The sequence below is a fragment of the Leucopleurus acutus genome, assembly GCF_964270905.1.
Source record: "Leucopleurus acutus genome assembly, chromosome: 4".
In the NCBI taxonomy this organism is placed as follows: Eukaryota; Metazoa; Chordata; class Mammalia; order Artiodactyla; family Delphinidae; genus Leucopleurus; species Leucopleurus acutus.
In genome coordinates this window covers 49,214,910-49,231,752 of record NC_139146.1, presented here as the reverse complement: position 1 = coordinate 49,231,752, position 16,843 = coordinate 49,214,910, and the positions used below count along the sequence as shown (strand labels likewise).

The window sequence follows — 16,843 nt, the reverse complement described above, 5'->3', positions numbered from 1 at the left end:
GAGCAGCAAATAATGTTTTGAATAAGTTTTTAGATGCAGATTAACATATTCTTAAACTTTAAGTTTCCAGCTAGGTGAGAGCTTTATATAAACTGTTTCTCTTGTGATAAAATCACTTACATAAAAATGAATTTTAGAGGTAGAAGAAACTTAGATTAGGTCATACACTGAAGCCCAGAGAAAAATTAAATGATTTACCTAAGGTTTTTCAGCTAGGTTAGGGCAGGGCTGAAAACAGAACCCAAGAACCTTGGCTGTCTAATCCAGAAGTTTCTGCTGTATAACATTTACTTTCTAGTACAGTGTTGCCCATTGTATTCCAAAAGTACTGTGGGGAAAAGACTGGACTAAACAAAGTCTAATTTATTTCTTTATGTGGGACATCTCAGATTCATTAATGTGCAAAAAGGTAAGTAATATGCCTTTTTCCTTAAATCATTTAACCAAGGAATTTTTTTGTATAGTATCTGTTAATATCTTGCATTTTGGTGGTAAGTTTTGAAACTGCAGCCCTAGTACATTAGGTACTTTACTTGATGTGATGTAGCTGTTAAAGGAAAGAAAATAGTGACATGTATGTAGATAGGATTCAGGTCAACGGACCACTTGATGATGAGTTAGCATTTCTGTGTTGTTATCTGAACTTCAGACCACAGTTTCCTAATGAACTGTTCTCTTGCTTGATTGTGTCTTTGGGCCACAGCCTGCTTCACATGGTAAATTTTTCTAGCCCTGGGAGGAGCCGTGTGAATTCTGCTTCTGTGGTAATACTGCTCTCCCTTGTTGATTATAATCACAGGTTAGCTGCCCACATGATTAGAAGTCATTCATGGAAGGTGGTCACTAGAGTAATTGGAATGACATTTGGAATGTGGACCTGGAGAAAGATTTTGCCATCATGTAATAGATGTTTATTCCCATGCTGCCCTGTTTTGGTGTGAGGGACTTCTGCACACCTCCCAACTTGGGAAGAGCAATGCAGTACATTCCACCATGTTTGCTGGTGTGTGGAAAAAATGGTCTGCTGCTTTAGTATGTTCTTAGGGGGAAGCATCTTGTTGAGGACTGGAAGTGGACCTGGTTCGTGAGTTATTAACCATGGGCCCTTTGTTTTTAAAATGGGGGTTGATACTTGCCCTGTGTAACGTTCAAAGTTTGTGTGTGCAAGTGAGAAATATAGGTGAAACTATTTTGCAGAATCATTGCAAAGCTAGGATGTACTTTTTATAGGGTCGGGAAATTTAACATTATTATGATCTCAGAGACTACGAAAGAGGTCCTTAAAAAAAAAATCACGAGACTGCTTTAGTTACTTACCTACAAACTTAGTTTGAAGGAGATTGCTGTCACTTTCACTGGCTAACACAGGAGGTAAAATTTTAATCATCTTTGGAAACAAATGATGGCAACTTATTAAGTATAAATAGAAGAAACAGGAAAATTATTCAGGATTGAACAATTGAGGTATAAATGTAATATTGCCTATGATGCAGTGACAGATAAATCTGATTCTTTGGAAACTTAGACTACAGGCCATTGCTTTCACTGTCTATTACTATATTAAGAGGCAATCATGAGGCTTCATTTTAAGGGCTTCATTTTAAGTTAATTACCACTGCATAAAATTATGCTGAGGTATCCTTAAATGCATATAGCATAATTGGACAATTAAATTGATTTTTCTATTATGTCCAAAAAGTTATTCTGCTGTGGATTTTGTTATAACTAAAATAATCTGTGATTGAATCCAGCCAACACAGGGTGGTACTCTATGGTCTTAGGTGGGTGCTGGAAGCTATCAAACTGCCAGATCTAAGTGATTTGTTTCCTGGGGTCTTTTAAAAAAAAGAGCTGAAGGTTGTCTGTCAGGCAGTGTCTGTTCCATATTTACGATAGTGATTTCTCTTGTGAAAACAAATGTATATCCATTTCAGAAGATGAGAAAGTCTATGAAGATTAGAGTTGGTTACATGGTATAGTCTCCTTCCTGTGCTCTCATTTTAAATATGTGAGTGAGGCATGCACCTTAATGCTAATTTACTGCATTTTTATGTACAGATTTTTAAAAATGTAAAGTTCTTTCATTTATTCATTTTAAGACATAATCACTTCAGTATTGATGGTTATGTTTCCTTTTCATTTTCGGTATTTTTAATGTTTTATTCCTTCATCTTACTTGTCAGACTTTTCTGTAAAGATTTTCAAAGAGCCAGCTTCTGGCCTTTTGATCCTATCACCACATGGTTTCTCAAATGTGTGTGTGTGTCATGATCACCTGGAAGGTTTGTTAAACACAGACTGGTAGGCCCCATGCCCTGAGGTTCTGATTCAGTAGGTCTGTGAGGGAGTCTGAGAATTGGCATTTCTACAAATTCCAGGTGATGCTGGGCAACAAGTCTTTGGCACAGGCTCTGAGAACCAGTGTAGAATCTTCATTTTCCATCCTTATCTTGCTTTTTTAAAAAAGTTCTCTTTGCGTTTAACTTTTTAAAAACTTTCCAGAAACTTTTTTTTAATTGGAAAATGCCAAAAACATAGGAGAAGGAATGTTATTATTAATACTTTTTAAAAATACCTTTCACAAAGCTTCAACAATTTTCAGTATTTACCAATCTTGTTTCATCTCTCCTATCCACTCATCTCCTTTGTCTTCTATCCCTCCCACCTTCTCTCTCTCTGTCTCACTCTCTGTATCTTTCTGTCTTTTTCATTGCTGGAACATTTAATAGCAAATTTTAGATGTCACATTTCATCCATATTTTTTTTTAATTATAAGGAATTTTAAAATAGAACCATGATACTGTCATTATATCACCCAAATGAATTCTAAGTCCTTAATATCATAAAATACCTAGTCCATGTTCAGTTTTCCTTGATTATGGTTTTTTTTAAAAACATGTGGACCTCGTGTCTGGGCATTCATTCATATAATTTTGTAGTTGGTTATGTGGGATTTTGTAGACAATTATGTCACCAGGAAAGAACAGCTGGTTTCTCTGTTCCTATATAAAATAAATACATCCTTCTTTTTTTCTGGTTGTATATACGTTGGTGAGGACCTCCAGAACAGTGCTGATTCATGTTGGTGATGAGCGGTCTTAATGAGAATGCTCTAATGTATCATTATTAAGCGTGATATTTATGTGCTGCTGCTAAGAGCCGAGGGGCAATATCGGGGTAAGGGGGTCACTTTGAAATTAGTTGTTCGCTTGAGGTTTTACAGACCACAGAAAAAAGGTGAACTCTGCTTTCAGTCCTGTGTGAAGGTTGATTTGTGTTGACAAATTGTCAGGGAAGAGATTTTTTCACCTCCCACCTCATGCCAGGGTCAAGACAGGGAAGTTTCAAGCCTCCTTGCCATTCCCTTCCTTTCTTGAGGCTAATTTAATGCTGGTTTGTACTGACCCTGGGGGGTGTCTCCTTTGTGTTATCAGCTTTACGCAGTGGTCTTCTCCTGTTAGGCCTGTGTTGGCGGGGCCTAGGCCCTGCGTGGAAGTCAAAGCATAGTCGGTGATCAGCTGAGTTCACCCTCAGAGCTCCTTGGATTCCTGTTGTTTTGCTGTTAGTCTCTGGTGGAGCCTTTATTTTCTCACTGACCAGTGGTGCGTTTAAAAGGTAACATTTTTCCTTTAGCATTTTTCACTTTTATAAGAATTGTCCAGAATACTTAGACCTTCATACTTCCAGAAGACGAGATGCACATAATGTTTCTGTAATCAGAAAAAAACAGAATCTGCTTCCATGGGGAGAACTGGAGGAATCTTGGAAGTTCAGCTTTTCCATTTGTTGTGAACGTATGGCTGAGGGTGTTGCCCATTACACTCTGCCGCCCTTGAATAGTGTTCTTCACGTGTTCTAAGAATTTTTTTTATAAAAGCAAGTTTGTCTACCTGGAGGAAATGTTCTTTCTGTTAATTGTAAAATTGTCTTTATTGCCTTGACTAGAAACCTAGTAAGCATCAATTTTTCCCCAGTCCCAGCAGCTCTGCCATTGACATGTAATTTTTTATTTTTTTATTGAAGTATAGTTGATTTCCAATGTTGCATTAATTTGTGATTCAGTTATACACACACACACACACACACACACACATATAGACATTCCTTTTTATATTCTTTTCCATTATGGTTTATCACAGAATATTGAATATAGTTCCCTGTGCTCTACAGTAGGACCTGTTGTCCATCCTTTCAATATGTAGTAGTTTGCATCTGCTAACCCCAAAGTCCCAGTCCATCCCTCCCCCTCCTCCCCTCTCCCTTGGCAACCATAAATCTGTTCTCTATGTCTTTGAGTCTGTTTCTGTTTCATACACAGTTCATTTGTGTCATATTTTAGTTTCCACATGTAAGTGTTATGATATGGTATTTGCATTGACGTGTATTTTTGACTTATCTGTGTCTCTTCAAGTCTGTATTTCTCACTCTTAATTCTTTTTAAATTAAAAGATAAATAATCTTTTTAATTGTGTTAGGCTGCCTCAAATCCTTTCTGTAAAGAAATGGAGAATAAATGCAACATTTATTCCATGTGACATTATTTTCAGGCTTTTTCCCCTCTTCCCTTCCCACCCATTTCCCCATCATCATCCTCTTTACTTCTGTACCACAGTGACGTCAGAGCTTTCACCTTTGCCACAATCCTCATGGTCATCACAATTAGACCTCTCACTGAATATTGACTACTTAACTAAACAAGCTGAGACACGTTCAGTGGGGTCCCCAGGCCCCCCAGGATGCTGAAGCCAGTTAACAGTGACATAAATAACACTCTTAAAACTTGACTCTCACAACAGAGCAATTCCTTCATTAAAAGTAATCAAGGCAACATAACATACCTTGATATAGCTATGATCTCAATATAATAGATTGTAATTAGGAGAAAACCATGAAGACTGCTTGAACTTAAATAATGATATCAACTGCTCTTGTTATTATTTAGTCAGGTTTGGACTACATGTCAGTTCTGCACTTCCCATCTCCATCATGGCTGTCCCCAAACAACTGCCCAGCGTACTGCCCTGCTGATACATGTGTCTGTAATTTTTGCTTCTCTGGTTTTTAGAATTGCTGAGGGTACCCCCTGCTGATTCGTGCTTGAAAACATAAATGTGGGGAGGGGCCTGGATCTCTTGACTTTTCTCAAACTGCATGAATTACTTAATGAAGATATTTGCCTTCTGGTTTTTTTTTTTTTTTTTTTTTGTCCTTAATTTACTATGAAATGAGACATTCTGGGCACTTCTTATAGGGTTCTTGGTCTCATTTTACAGATGGGCAAACTGAGTCTTGGAGACGCTAAATAATCTGCTATGGGCATTTAACATGTACAGGACAGTTGAAATCTTAACCCAGGAGTACTTAACTCCAAGGCACATAAATATTCTAGCTGCAGTGTTATTTTATGCTTCTATTACATTAAAATTAAATATCATCAAGTTTAGTCTCTGTATTATCTTGTGTGTTTCATGAACTAACATCAGAAATTCATGGAATTTACAGACGATTTTTGAACTAATTTTGCCCAGGGTTCTGAACATGAATACAGAAAAGAACATGAAATATTCTGTCTCTTACAGCAGATGACATTTAACAATTTCATTGTTATTAATGCGGCATTTTCATTTCTTTATCCTTTTATCTTGGATAAAGTGTGTTCAGAGTGTTTTCATTTGATCCTCACTGTTTAGTGTGACAGGTGGAAGAGCAGGTGCATGATTCCTTCTGACCCTTTTGTGGCTGGCGTGGCCTTCAGGGAATGCGGTCAGAGAAGACAGTGCTTCCTAACGCTGGTTGCAGTTATTAAACTATATCTGTGTGTCAGATTTCAGGAATACTTTTTAAATCCAGTGTAATTCTTCATGCACTGTTATCCTTTCTGTGTCCTTTTTTGCCACTGTGAAGGATTCAAAACTACTTCCGTAACCAAGCTACAGAAGCGTGTAGCATTTCGTGATTACCTGCCCTAGGGAATATATTGGCAACAAATCCCTTTCCTTAGTTCTTAGCCATTTGTAATGAAATAATGAGAAAAATAGCTTGTTCTCAGCTAAGGCAACCACTCATATTAGCTCTGTACATTCTTAGAGATATTTCTCTTCTTTACAATTATTAACACATGTTAAATTCCTTTACCGGCATTATCTAGTGACCCATAGCTGTAGTTCTTTGATCAAAACATAGTTTTTCGGAAGAGATGATGTATCAATCAGGTCTCATGTTGGATTTTCGTAAAGTCCATACATGTAAAACTTTTAAAGAAATTATGAAACTACTTGTACTTGTGCTTATTTTTTTAAACACTACAGAAATATTTGAGTAGTGCCTCAGAGGAGAATTGGTATTTTCCTGTATTTTATCTTCTAAGTTTTTGCAGCCAGTGGTCATTTCTTTTCTTATAGCTATAGAGCAGGGGTCCCTAATCCCTGGGCAGCTTACCGGTACCGGTCTGAGACCTGTTAGGAACTGGGCTGCACAGCAGGAGGTGAGCAAAGCTTCATTTGCGGCTCCCTGTCGCTCCCCATCCCTCCGCATCCCTCCCCGTCACTCCCTGTCCCTCCCCGTCCCACCCCGTCCCACCCCGTCCCTCCCTGTCGCTCCCCGTTGCTCCCCGTCCCTCCCCATCACTCCCCGTCCCTCCGTGTCCTTCCCCGTCCCTCCCCGTCCCTCCGCGTCCCTCCCCATCGCTCCCCATCCCTCCCCATCGCTCCCCGTCCCTCCCCTCCCTCCCCATCCTTCCCCGTCACTCCCATCCCTCCTTGTCCCTCCCCGTCCCTCCCCATCCCTCCCCGTCCCTCCCCGTCCCTCCCCGTCCCTCCGTGTTGCTCCCCATCCCTCCCCATCCCTCCCCACCCCTCTGCATCCCTCCCCATCCCTCCCCATCCCTCCGCATCCGTCCCCATCGCTCCCCATGGCTCGCATGACCGCCTGAACTGTCCCCCCCCACCCCGTCCGTGGAAAAATTGTCTTCCAGGAAACCAGTCCCTGGTGCCAAAAAGGTTGGGGACCACTGCAGTAGGTATATTTTACCACATCATCTCGTTTTTATTTATTTTCACGTACAAATTTGAAATAAAAGTTAAGAATAAGAGATAAACACATAACCAAATTAGTCCAGCTACTCTGAATTCCCATCAAGAGGTGGCAGTTATTATTTCAGTTGCTGTATAAATGGCTGATTGACATATTCAGGAGTCACTACCCATCTTCATAACTCCAGAAATAAGGGCTTCTGTTAAAATGAAATGTACCCTCATACCTGTTGTTTTTGGGAATATGTTCCGAGGTGTTGATGTTTTCAAAAATTGCGTCAAGTGAACAGACTCAGGATTCTACAGAGTTTGATCTTGTTAATGTCTTGGGTTTGGGTGAAATGCCTCTTGAGAACATGTGAGTCTATTGGAATAGGGTTTTTGAATTATATTCCATTACTGTCTATCAAATACTACTCTGCTTATTTCCTTTATTGCAGGTATCACAACCTAGTCACTTTTTAAAAATGTGTTTACTTGTTATATATTTTCTTTACTAGGTATAAACTCCAAAACAGATCTTTTATGTTTCTTTAACTGCTGAATCTCCATTGCTTGGGACAGTGTCTTGTTCACCTTGGTCCTCAAAAAATATTTAGTCAGGGAGTGAATGGATATTGTACAGCTATTGGCTTTTATACGAAGAGTTATTACACTAATGAGTAAGGGTGCGGATATAAATAGGATGTTGTGCTGTCCCTGCCCCCAAGATGTTTACATTGGAATTAAAATAAGGACAGAATTGTGACACACGATGGTAAGGTCAGTATGAAGTCAGTTAACTATATTTTAATTGGATGAGGCGGTGGGGCTTTCCAGAGGAGGAAGTGGCAGTTTTGCTGGATGTATTGTTCCTCTTTATATGTATAAACATATAGACTTTAAAAATGTACCCCTCTTAACACTTCTTCTAGAGCCTGTCATCCTCAAATAGACTTACTTTGGGATTGAAATGAAAATAAAAAACAATAAAAATAACAAGAATAACTATGTTTTGAGTACCTGCCATGTGCCAGGCATGGTTTCAGGAGTCTTTTTTTTTTTTTTGCGGTACGCGGGCCTCTCACTGTTGTGACCTCTCCCATTGCGGAGCACAGGCTCCGGACGCGCAGGCTCAGTGGCCATGGCTCATGGACCCAGCCGCTCCGCAGCATGTGGGATCTTCCTGGACCCGGGCACGAACCCGTGTCCCCTGCATCGGCAGGCGGACTCTCAACCACTGCGCCACTGGGGAAGCCCAGGAGTCTTATAGTTATTAGTGGAACTTAATCTTTACAACATGCAGAAAAGACAGGATGCTTATTATCCTTATTTCACAAATAAAGGAAGGTATGGGAGGTGCCTGCCCTGCTCGCGGTCAGGATCTGTGGTTCTGTTCTTTCCCCTGTTCTTACTGCAGTTGCTTCACTCCAAGGCTCCGGGGGTAGGATCTGGTGGATTTCTGCAGGCTTGTCTTGTTCCTGAAGTGAACCATGGGTGGAAAGGACTGACCTTTTTCCAAACCCCTCTCAGCTGACATAGTTATACACTCTGGGAAGAGTATTGGAGGCAGAACAGGGTTGACAAGCTCAGCTGGGATCTTCTGGGATGATCTAAAGGTCTGCTGAAACGGCCTTGGCTTTCTGGCTTGGCTTTGGGGCTTTTGATGCTTCTTTCTTGGTTAGAGGACCTGCCAGTTTGTAAATCCTCTGGTGCTGCCTCTGGAATGCTTGTGTTCTTTCTGCCATGGCTCTCCCTCTTGTGAATATTTTGCTCAGTAGCAAACCCCTTTGACAACAGGCTGCCTCCTTAGCCTGGACTGTTCAGTGCACTTCTCTGATATGGGACACACAAGTCACCATCAACAACGGCCAATTGACATTCCACTGGCATTGCCCGACAGATGTTTACGTCTGTAAATTATGAACTGAGCTAATGAAAAGAACTGAGTAAATGAAACGAAACAAGCGGTGGAAAAGTGGACACTTCTTAGGATCCATTTATTTCGTGGCACTGGGTCTTAAACCATCCCTTGAGTTGGGAGGAAAGCAAGAAGCAGCTCATGCGAGGTAGAGGGAACCACATGTGCATAGACACGTGTGATGGCCCAGCGCATATGGGGAACTTGCAGTAGTTGGACATACCTAGAGTTTTGAACATGGCAGGATCCTAAAGAGGGAGCCAGTGTAAGTTTCTTTCTTTTTTTTAATTAAAAAAATTTTTTTAAGTTGAAGTATAGTTGATTGACAATGTGTGGCAAATATTTCTTAATAAAAATGTTAAGTAACACGCAAAAGGAAGATAAGTATTTTTCCAGACAGAGTCGAGATCTTTTTATTCTGAGAATCACGTGACGTCTTTTCCCTCCCCTTGATTAATTTAATCGCCTTTCTCCCCCTCGCCCCCATCCTTCATCAGTTTGAGTACTGCATGTCAGTCTTTTCACCAATGATTTGATGGTTACTTACGTGTACTGTTGTGAGCTAAATATTACCAGATGGTTATAACTGACTGTGCTCTTCCCATCTGGAGATGTTTTAATGAGAAGCAAGTCAAATGCCTGTTGGGTTTTCACGTGAAAATGTAGACTGAAGGCCCATCTTGGTGTCTCATTAGGATTTTGATGATGTTAAGCCGCCTGCGTTGGCTTTAAAGAGCTTCCTTTTCTCTCCTGCACGCCTGCTAGCTCGGTGATGTGATGGTTGACATTGCAAGTAACATCATGTTGGCTGACGATCGTGTCCTGGGGCTGGCGCAGAGGGAAGCTAAAGCCTGCAGTAGGATCGTTCAGTGTCTACAGCGCATCGCCACGTACCGGCTAGCAAACGGAGCTCATGTTTATTCAACAGTAAGTGCAACGTTAGCCTAGAATTCTAAGGAAAAGGTTCATGTAAAGCAGCTCTAGCTCAAAAGAGATAAGTCTGTTCCCCATTATGGGGTATTTTGTTATTGCTGATTATTACAGAATTTCCTGTTCTTAGACATTTTAAGAGAGAATTTTGCCTCTGAATAGTCTGTGTTCTTGGTAACTGGAAAGTGCTATCTTAATTTGTAATTTGAACGGTTAGCACTGTCTCATCCTCTGAAACTTGCTACAACACAAATAACAGCACTATAGAATTGCCCTCCTGTCACATACCCACTGTCCACCCTAGCTGGTATTCTGTTCCCATCCCTGAAGGATGTTTTGAAACAGTGCTTGATTTCTTGCCCAGGTTTCAATTTCAAAAGGGAACAAGGATTCCAATCCCCAACCCTTCTGGACCTATGGGCATTTTTCAGTCAATTTCACTCTTGGGATAATGAGTTATTTATATGTAATAGTCACTCCATTAAATAGTATTGTTTTATTTGTTCTAAATTTCTTGGTGTACTGCTTCCTTTTTTGTTCTAAAATGTGGTAAATATGACAAACGTAAATATAATAAATAATGCTTTATTCTTTTAGCAGTCATATTCTGATCTGGCCCATGATTTTCATTTTCTAACTATTTTAATGGATTCATCGAATGTTCTTTACCTCCTCCTATGATTTTACACAATTCAAGATTGCTGTCTTTCCATTGATCAGTGGAACCTTTTTGATGAGACTGTGTTTTATTGGTCCTTTTGCTCAGTTAAGTTTAGGACTACTTTCCTGAATAATAAACAAAATGGAGGCTTAGCATGACTCCTATCTTTTTTTTTTTTTTGGTGGTACGCGGGCCTCTCACTGCCGTGGCCTCTCCCGTCGCGGAGCACAGGCTCCGGACCCGCAGGCGCTCAGCGGCCATGGCTCACGGGTCCAGCCGCTCCGCGGCATGTGGGATCCTCCCGGACCGGGGCACGAATCCGTGTCCCCTGAATCGGCAGGCGGACTCCCAACCACTGCGCCACCAGGGAAGCCCATGACTCCTATCTTGACAACATAGTTCAGGGTAGTTGCCCTCTCAGGCATATGATCTTACTTGAAATGAGCGTGCCAGTTTTAGGGCCACACTTAGTCCTCCAGGTCATTTAGATCCATTGGCAATCCTGTGCTTCAGCCTTGCTTATTACTCAGCACAGAGAACTTCCTTCGTTCTTCTGAGAACCCAAGGATATAATAGGGGGCAGTATAGTGGGTATTTGCACACCATTTCAAAGTATAAAAAGGTTTCTGAGAAACTATATATCTACTTACGATATGGCTTCAAGGCCATCTCAGAATGGCAGTTTTCTTTCTTTCAACTGAGGTTTCACATGTTTATCATGATTATATATGTCTTTGACAAAAAAATTTCGAATATAATTTGCTAAATATAATTGAATTTAGTAAGATGTTTTGCAATGTTTCATCTGTGGGACAAAAACTAATGCAAAGATTCCTTAGTCTTAAAAATTTAGGAAGCCACCAGTTATTTTCTACTGTGCATATGGTACTTGGAAAATTCTGCCTTCTTATATTTTAAAATTTTAATTTTCCCAATAGATTTTAGATGCCTCGCATGGAAGTCCTATGTTTAAAAAAATTTTTTAAAAGAGGACTTCGTCCACATATGGTACTTAGAATGATGCCTTCCCTCTATAGTAGGCATAGAATGAATCATCCTTGAAGGAGGGAGATGTCATCTTGTCCCTGAAATTTACAGCACATGCTGTCATCTTGATGGATGTGAAAGAGACCCGTCAGCCTGTCACTTCTCATGCCCTCACTGTCGTGGTTCTCACAGAGGGAGTGGTGGCAGCAGTCCTCCGGACATGGGCTTGGTGGCTGTTTGTCTCGGCAGGCCGTACATTTTGGTGGACCCTCGAGTTCAGTCTCACTCTTGCATTCCTTAAAATTGTTGGGGCACGTGCCATCTTTTTTTAGGTGATTTTCTGGCCTAATTTGCTTTTAAAATATGTTCATTTCTGTCTGGCCTAGCACCTCCCTTCCTTTTCTGACGAAACAGCTTTGGAGCGACTCTGTATAAAGATTTTATTGGTTGAAACTTAATGCTGAGAGTTGTTGTCCCCATGAAAGAAAAAAGTGAAGATGGCATGAAGTGTTGAATGAAGCGACTTTTAAGTGTATTATGATCATTAAGGGTGTCTACTGATTTTTCTAGCTTGGTGGGGTTTTTTGTTGTTTTTTTTTTTAGTAAGACACTTCCATCTTCAGCTCATAGTTTCCTGCAGTGAACTCTTCAAATTATTGTAAACTGACCTCTCATTTGTATCTGATCTTCCATACTTTGGGACTTGCTCTTTTCCTCTGCATGGGTATCTTTCTATTTTAGGACATCCTTTTGTTTCCAGCGTCTTTTTTCATTCTGCCAGTTATCTACAGTGTCTTTGTTTAGTAAGAATGTGAGCTTTCTCTTCTAGCTTATGTATAGTGTTTTGTGTTTGAAACTCTTTGAAAGTGCTTTTTTCCCATCTTATAAATCTTTTATAACTCCTGTTTGATTGACTTTTGAAGTATTCACCCAATATTGCTCTGGAGGCTTATGTCATCAAGGCTGCTGGCTTCACTGGGATGACATGTACCGTGTTCCAGAAAGTGGCAGCTACTGACCGGACAGGCTTTTCTGACTATGGGAGGCGGGATCCGGATGGAAACCTGGATAAACAGCTGAGCTTTAAGTGCAACGTTTCAAATACGTTTTCAAGTCTGGCTCTGAAGGTACGTTATATTCTGTCATCATTTAAGGCTCTACAGTTAGATTAGAATACAGTCGACCCTCCGTATAGGTAGGTTCCGCATCTGCGGATTCAACCAACTGCAGATTGAAAATATTCAGTCAAAAAAAAAAAAATCCCAGAAAGTTCCAAACAGCAAAACTTAAATTTGCTGCATGCTGGCAACTATTTACGTAGGATTTACATTGTATTTTCAGTTATTTACATCGCATCTGCATTAGGTATTATAAGTAATCTAGAGATGATTTAAAGTAAGCATACTGGAAGGTATGCTTAGTTATATGCAGCTGTTATGGCATGTTAACGTGAGAGACTTGAGCATCCATAGGTTTTGGTATCCTAGGGGGTCCTGGAGTCAGTCCTCTGTGGATGTGGAGGATGACTGTACTCAGAATGTTTTACTTTGCAAAGATAACCATACTAAAAGTTATTTGGAGGGAGGGGATATTGGTATTGCCTTTGCTGTTGTTTTGAAAGAAACTTAGACCAAGAAGGGACACATCCTGATTTTCATGGGCCTAGACATTTTTGCCCTCTGGACTCCTTTCTCCACACAAATATGTCAGAATTATATTTTACAACTGCAGTGGTAACAAGATGAATATATTAATATTACATATTAAGACATTTTCTTTGACTTTAACGTTCATTTTTATGCTTCTGATTTTAAAGAAAAACGTTTTCGTAGACCTCCTAAAAGTATTGTGTGCCCTTGGCTCTGGGCCTAATGGGAAAATCCAGGCCATTTAATCAGGCAAGCTGTAGATCAAGATTTTTAGCACAGAAGTGCAAGCGTGTGACATGTGTTCACAAATTGTGTGTTTTATTGCAGCACGCAAAATTAAAAGCATTTTTATTGATTTTTAAAATTTGCGGTTCAGGCGTGTTTCATTAAACTGCATTGAAGCAAACGGTGAAAGTATAATTTCAACACCCTGGAGTCACGATTTTTTGTTGAGCTTTGTGTGGCCACGTGTAACTATGTTTTTGGTAGTTTATAATTACACAGTGCTTTCTGTGTTTCTGATTTGTTCCTGAATTATGTCGCAAACAGTATTCCAGTCATTTTATGCCTGCAGAATAATCAATGAAATAGGTGTTAGGTATCTTGGTACACTGTGGAGGCTCAAATATTGAATGAATGAATGAATGAATGAAGAATTAATATATTTTGTCATATTTGACCCTGGTGACCTCCATAAGGAGAGCCAGTTTGCCTAATTTAATAATAGTCCAACTTCCCCCACTGCCCAAGACAATCTCAACTATGTCAGAATGTCTAATGATAACATATTTACTTGACACCATATATTCAGACGAAAATTGGCAAGATTTGTTGCTCTTGGCTGTATGAGAGTATTTGACGCACCGAGCGATGCTACTCCTTAATGCCTGCTCCTTTCCTTAGAGTATTTTTTATTGGTAAAAACATACCACAAAAGGCATCAAAACAGCATCACACACAAGCCCATGAGAAGTGTATGTCTTTTAGGAATATTTAAAATTGATGAACCCTTCTATCTTAGATGATCGTCTCAGAGAAATTAAAAATGATGAAACCCAACATTTCATCAAGTTTACAACCTATCCCTTTGGGTAAGGAGAGTTTCTACCTGCTGAAGTAGAAAGCTTTAAATGAATACTCTCAAATTTGTTAATTTCTTACTGTTCTATCATTTTAAGATCATCTTGGTGGCCAGAAACCAGGGACACATCACATTATTATTCATGCTTTATAGATGGACATGCTTAAACCTAGTGAAAACGGAACATATCCTTCATGACACAAAATTAGTTAAAAATTTTAATGTTGAGAGTACCAAATGCCTTAGCATTTTAACAGGAAACTTTTACATTGTAGACTGTACACTATGGCAATTTTTACTCTTTTTGCCTGTTTTTTTTTTTTTTTTAATGCCTTGAATATACTAACTAGACACCTTGAACATCTCATAATTGCATTACCCTTGGATGGGAGAACATGCTAGCGTAAGAAGTTAAACCCATAAAAAGACAGTCCTTAGCAGTAGGAGCCTAGCTTGAGTTGCCTTCTACATATTTCTTGAATCTCTATTGTCCTGTCTGTATTACCTTCACAGCCCAGATTGGACTTCCGTTTTGCATTGCCCACGCCATCGTGAGCTCTTATTTAGTCTCTGTGTCTCCAGGCTCTTCTTAAAAATTCATCCTTTTCATACAGATTGGTCTGCCTAAGGCAGTCTTCAGCCAACACATACCAATCCAACCATACCAGTTAGTAAAATATTGAAGTACTTCCTTACCCTTTAGCGAATAGCTGCTGCCCCAGTCTCCTCAGCTGGCATCCTGGTCCTTCTTTCAGGAACACGACCCTGTCTGTCCACCCTTTAGCAACTGAAGGGCTGGTACCTACAGAGCAGAGGTCCTGTACGAGACTTCCCCTCTGAGGAAGCTGCTCAGATTGTTAATATTGTGAACGTTATCCCTGCATCGACCCAACGTGGAAATGGACCTTGCAGATCCCACGATAAATGGTGTCCCTTGGAGGCTTGGTGTCCCTCTGGAGGCTGGCTGTCAGTTAACTTCCTCATTTATCTGCCCTTGTCTAGTAACAGAAAACTTCCCTTGTTGTCCCTTCCAAGTACTGGCCATTCTTAGGCCAGGCTCATGCTCAGTCTTCTACTAGAAACCCTGCTTCTCCTCTCCCCTCCCCAGCTCCTTGGTTTTATGATAACACACAGAAGAAATGTCAACTTCAAGAATCTTACCTAATACCATTTGGTCTGTCCTCACCTCTTCCATCCTCATCTTAATCTCTCTTCCCCGCTTTGCCCATAACACTCTGCTCATCTCTGGCATTGCATGTTACACACAGGAGCCAAATGGGTTTCTTACAACTTCTGCGTTGGACTGAGGGTTACTCGAGGTCAGAGCTAGTGCTTGATTCATTGATGAAATCCAGTGCCTGGTCTCAGTCATTCAGCCAGTTGGAGATTGAATTACCTGTCATCTGACCCTTACAGCACCTAATCTAATTTTTTTCTTAACCAAATGCTTCCTTCCACTGTTGCCACCATAATTCAGATTTGTTAGCATCCAAAATATTACCTATTTTCGATTAACTGCTAAGAGCTTTTAGTAGCTGTTGGTGTTTTGAATTCAGCTGTTAATGTAGCCAGAAAGAATTGGTTCTTTAAAATTTTTCTTGACTGGAATTTAGAAATCACGTTTTCTTTATGCATCCCATATTTCTTTCATCCCATCTAGGGCTTTAGCCCACCTGAAGTCCTTTTCATTTCCAAGCCAGTCGTATATATCGTCACACTTCCTGCCTTCATATGTGCCCTTTTTCATGCCCTCAGTGCCCCCCCTGCTTGGGAAGATCCCTGCTACTGTCTTCTAAGACTCCATTTGGTTGGCAGCTTCCTTCTCTTCCTCAGACAGAATTCATCATTGCCTGTTAGCCCTATAGTGCTTTGTTCACTGTCTAGAATAATTAGAAGCTGGTATGCTGGTGAGTTGAGTTATAGTGAGAGGCCAGAGGGTATGGTTACCTAAATGTGTTCCTGTTCGGCTCCCCCACTTAAAAGCTATGCAAACTTGGGCAAGTATTTTAACCTCTCTGAATGTCAGTTCCTTTCTGTTCCATAGGGATCATGAAGTGGTACTAAACTCAAAGGTTTATTGAGAGGGTTTAATGAGGCAAATATGTAGACATTTATAGCAGTGCCTGGCACAGGGTTAGCACTTAATAAATGTTAGCTCTTATGGTTTTATTATTGTTGTTGTCTTTTCCTTGCTAGATTTTTAATATTTGAGGGCAAGGACCATGGCTTATTTCATTGTATATCTCTAGATTCTGCACAGTGTCATGCATGGAGGAATGAAACATCCAATAAATGCCGTTGAACAAAAATTAACAGCGAAACTTAATTCGCAAAGAAAGTCAGTTAAAAAAAAATTCTAAAGGCAAACATAATCCCTGTTAATCTTCAGCAGTGAGATAATCAAAAGGTGGAATGAAGTTAATAACTAATTATACACAAGAAAATAATTAGGATGTATCATAACATCTATCTGTTTAAAATCTAGTGAGTCAATAGTCAAGGAGACATGAACAAATTACTGTTTTTAATCAGCTGGCTCTTTGACCCATTCTAATTTTATTGTTAGAATTCTAGAGACTTAAACAAAATTAGGATTTCAGAAAA

General features: G+C 40.1%; 1 protein-coding gene across 1 annotated transcript in view; it reads left to right on the top strand.

Moving 5' to 3' along the window:
- Positions 1 to 16,843, top strand: part of ADGRA3 (adhesion G protein-coupled receptor A3) — a 119,093-nt gene that overhangs the window by 72,780 nt on the left and 29,470 nt on the right. The window contains exons 11-12 of the mRNA XM_082838361.1: positions 9,697 to 9,858; positions 12,433 to 12,636. Of these exons, the coding sequence (XP_082694487.1) occupies positions 9,697 to 9,858; positions 12,433 to 12,636 (366 nt within the window). The remainder of the gene's footprint in view (positions 1 to 9,696; positions 9,859 to 12,432; positions 12,637 to 16,843) is intronic.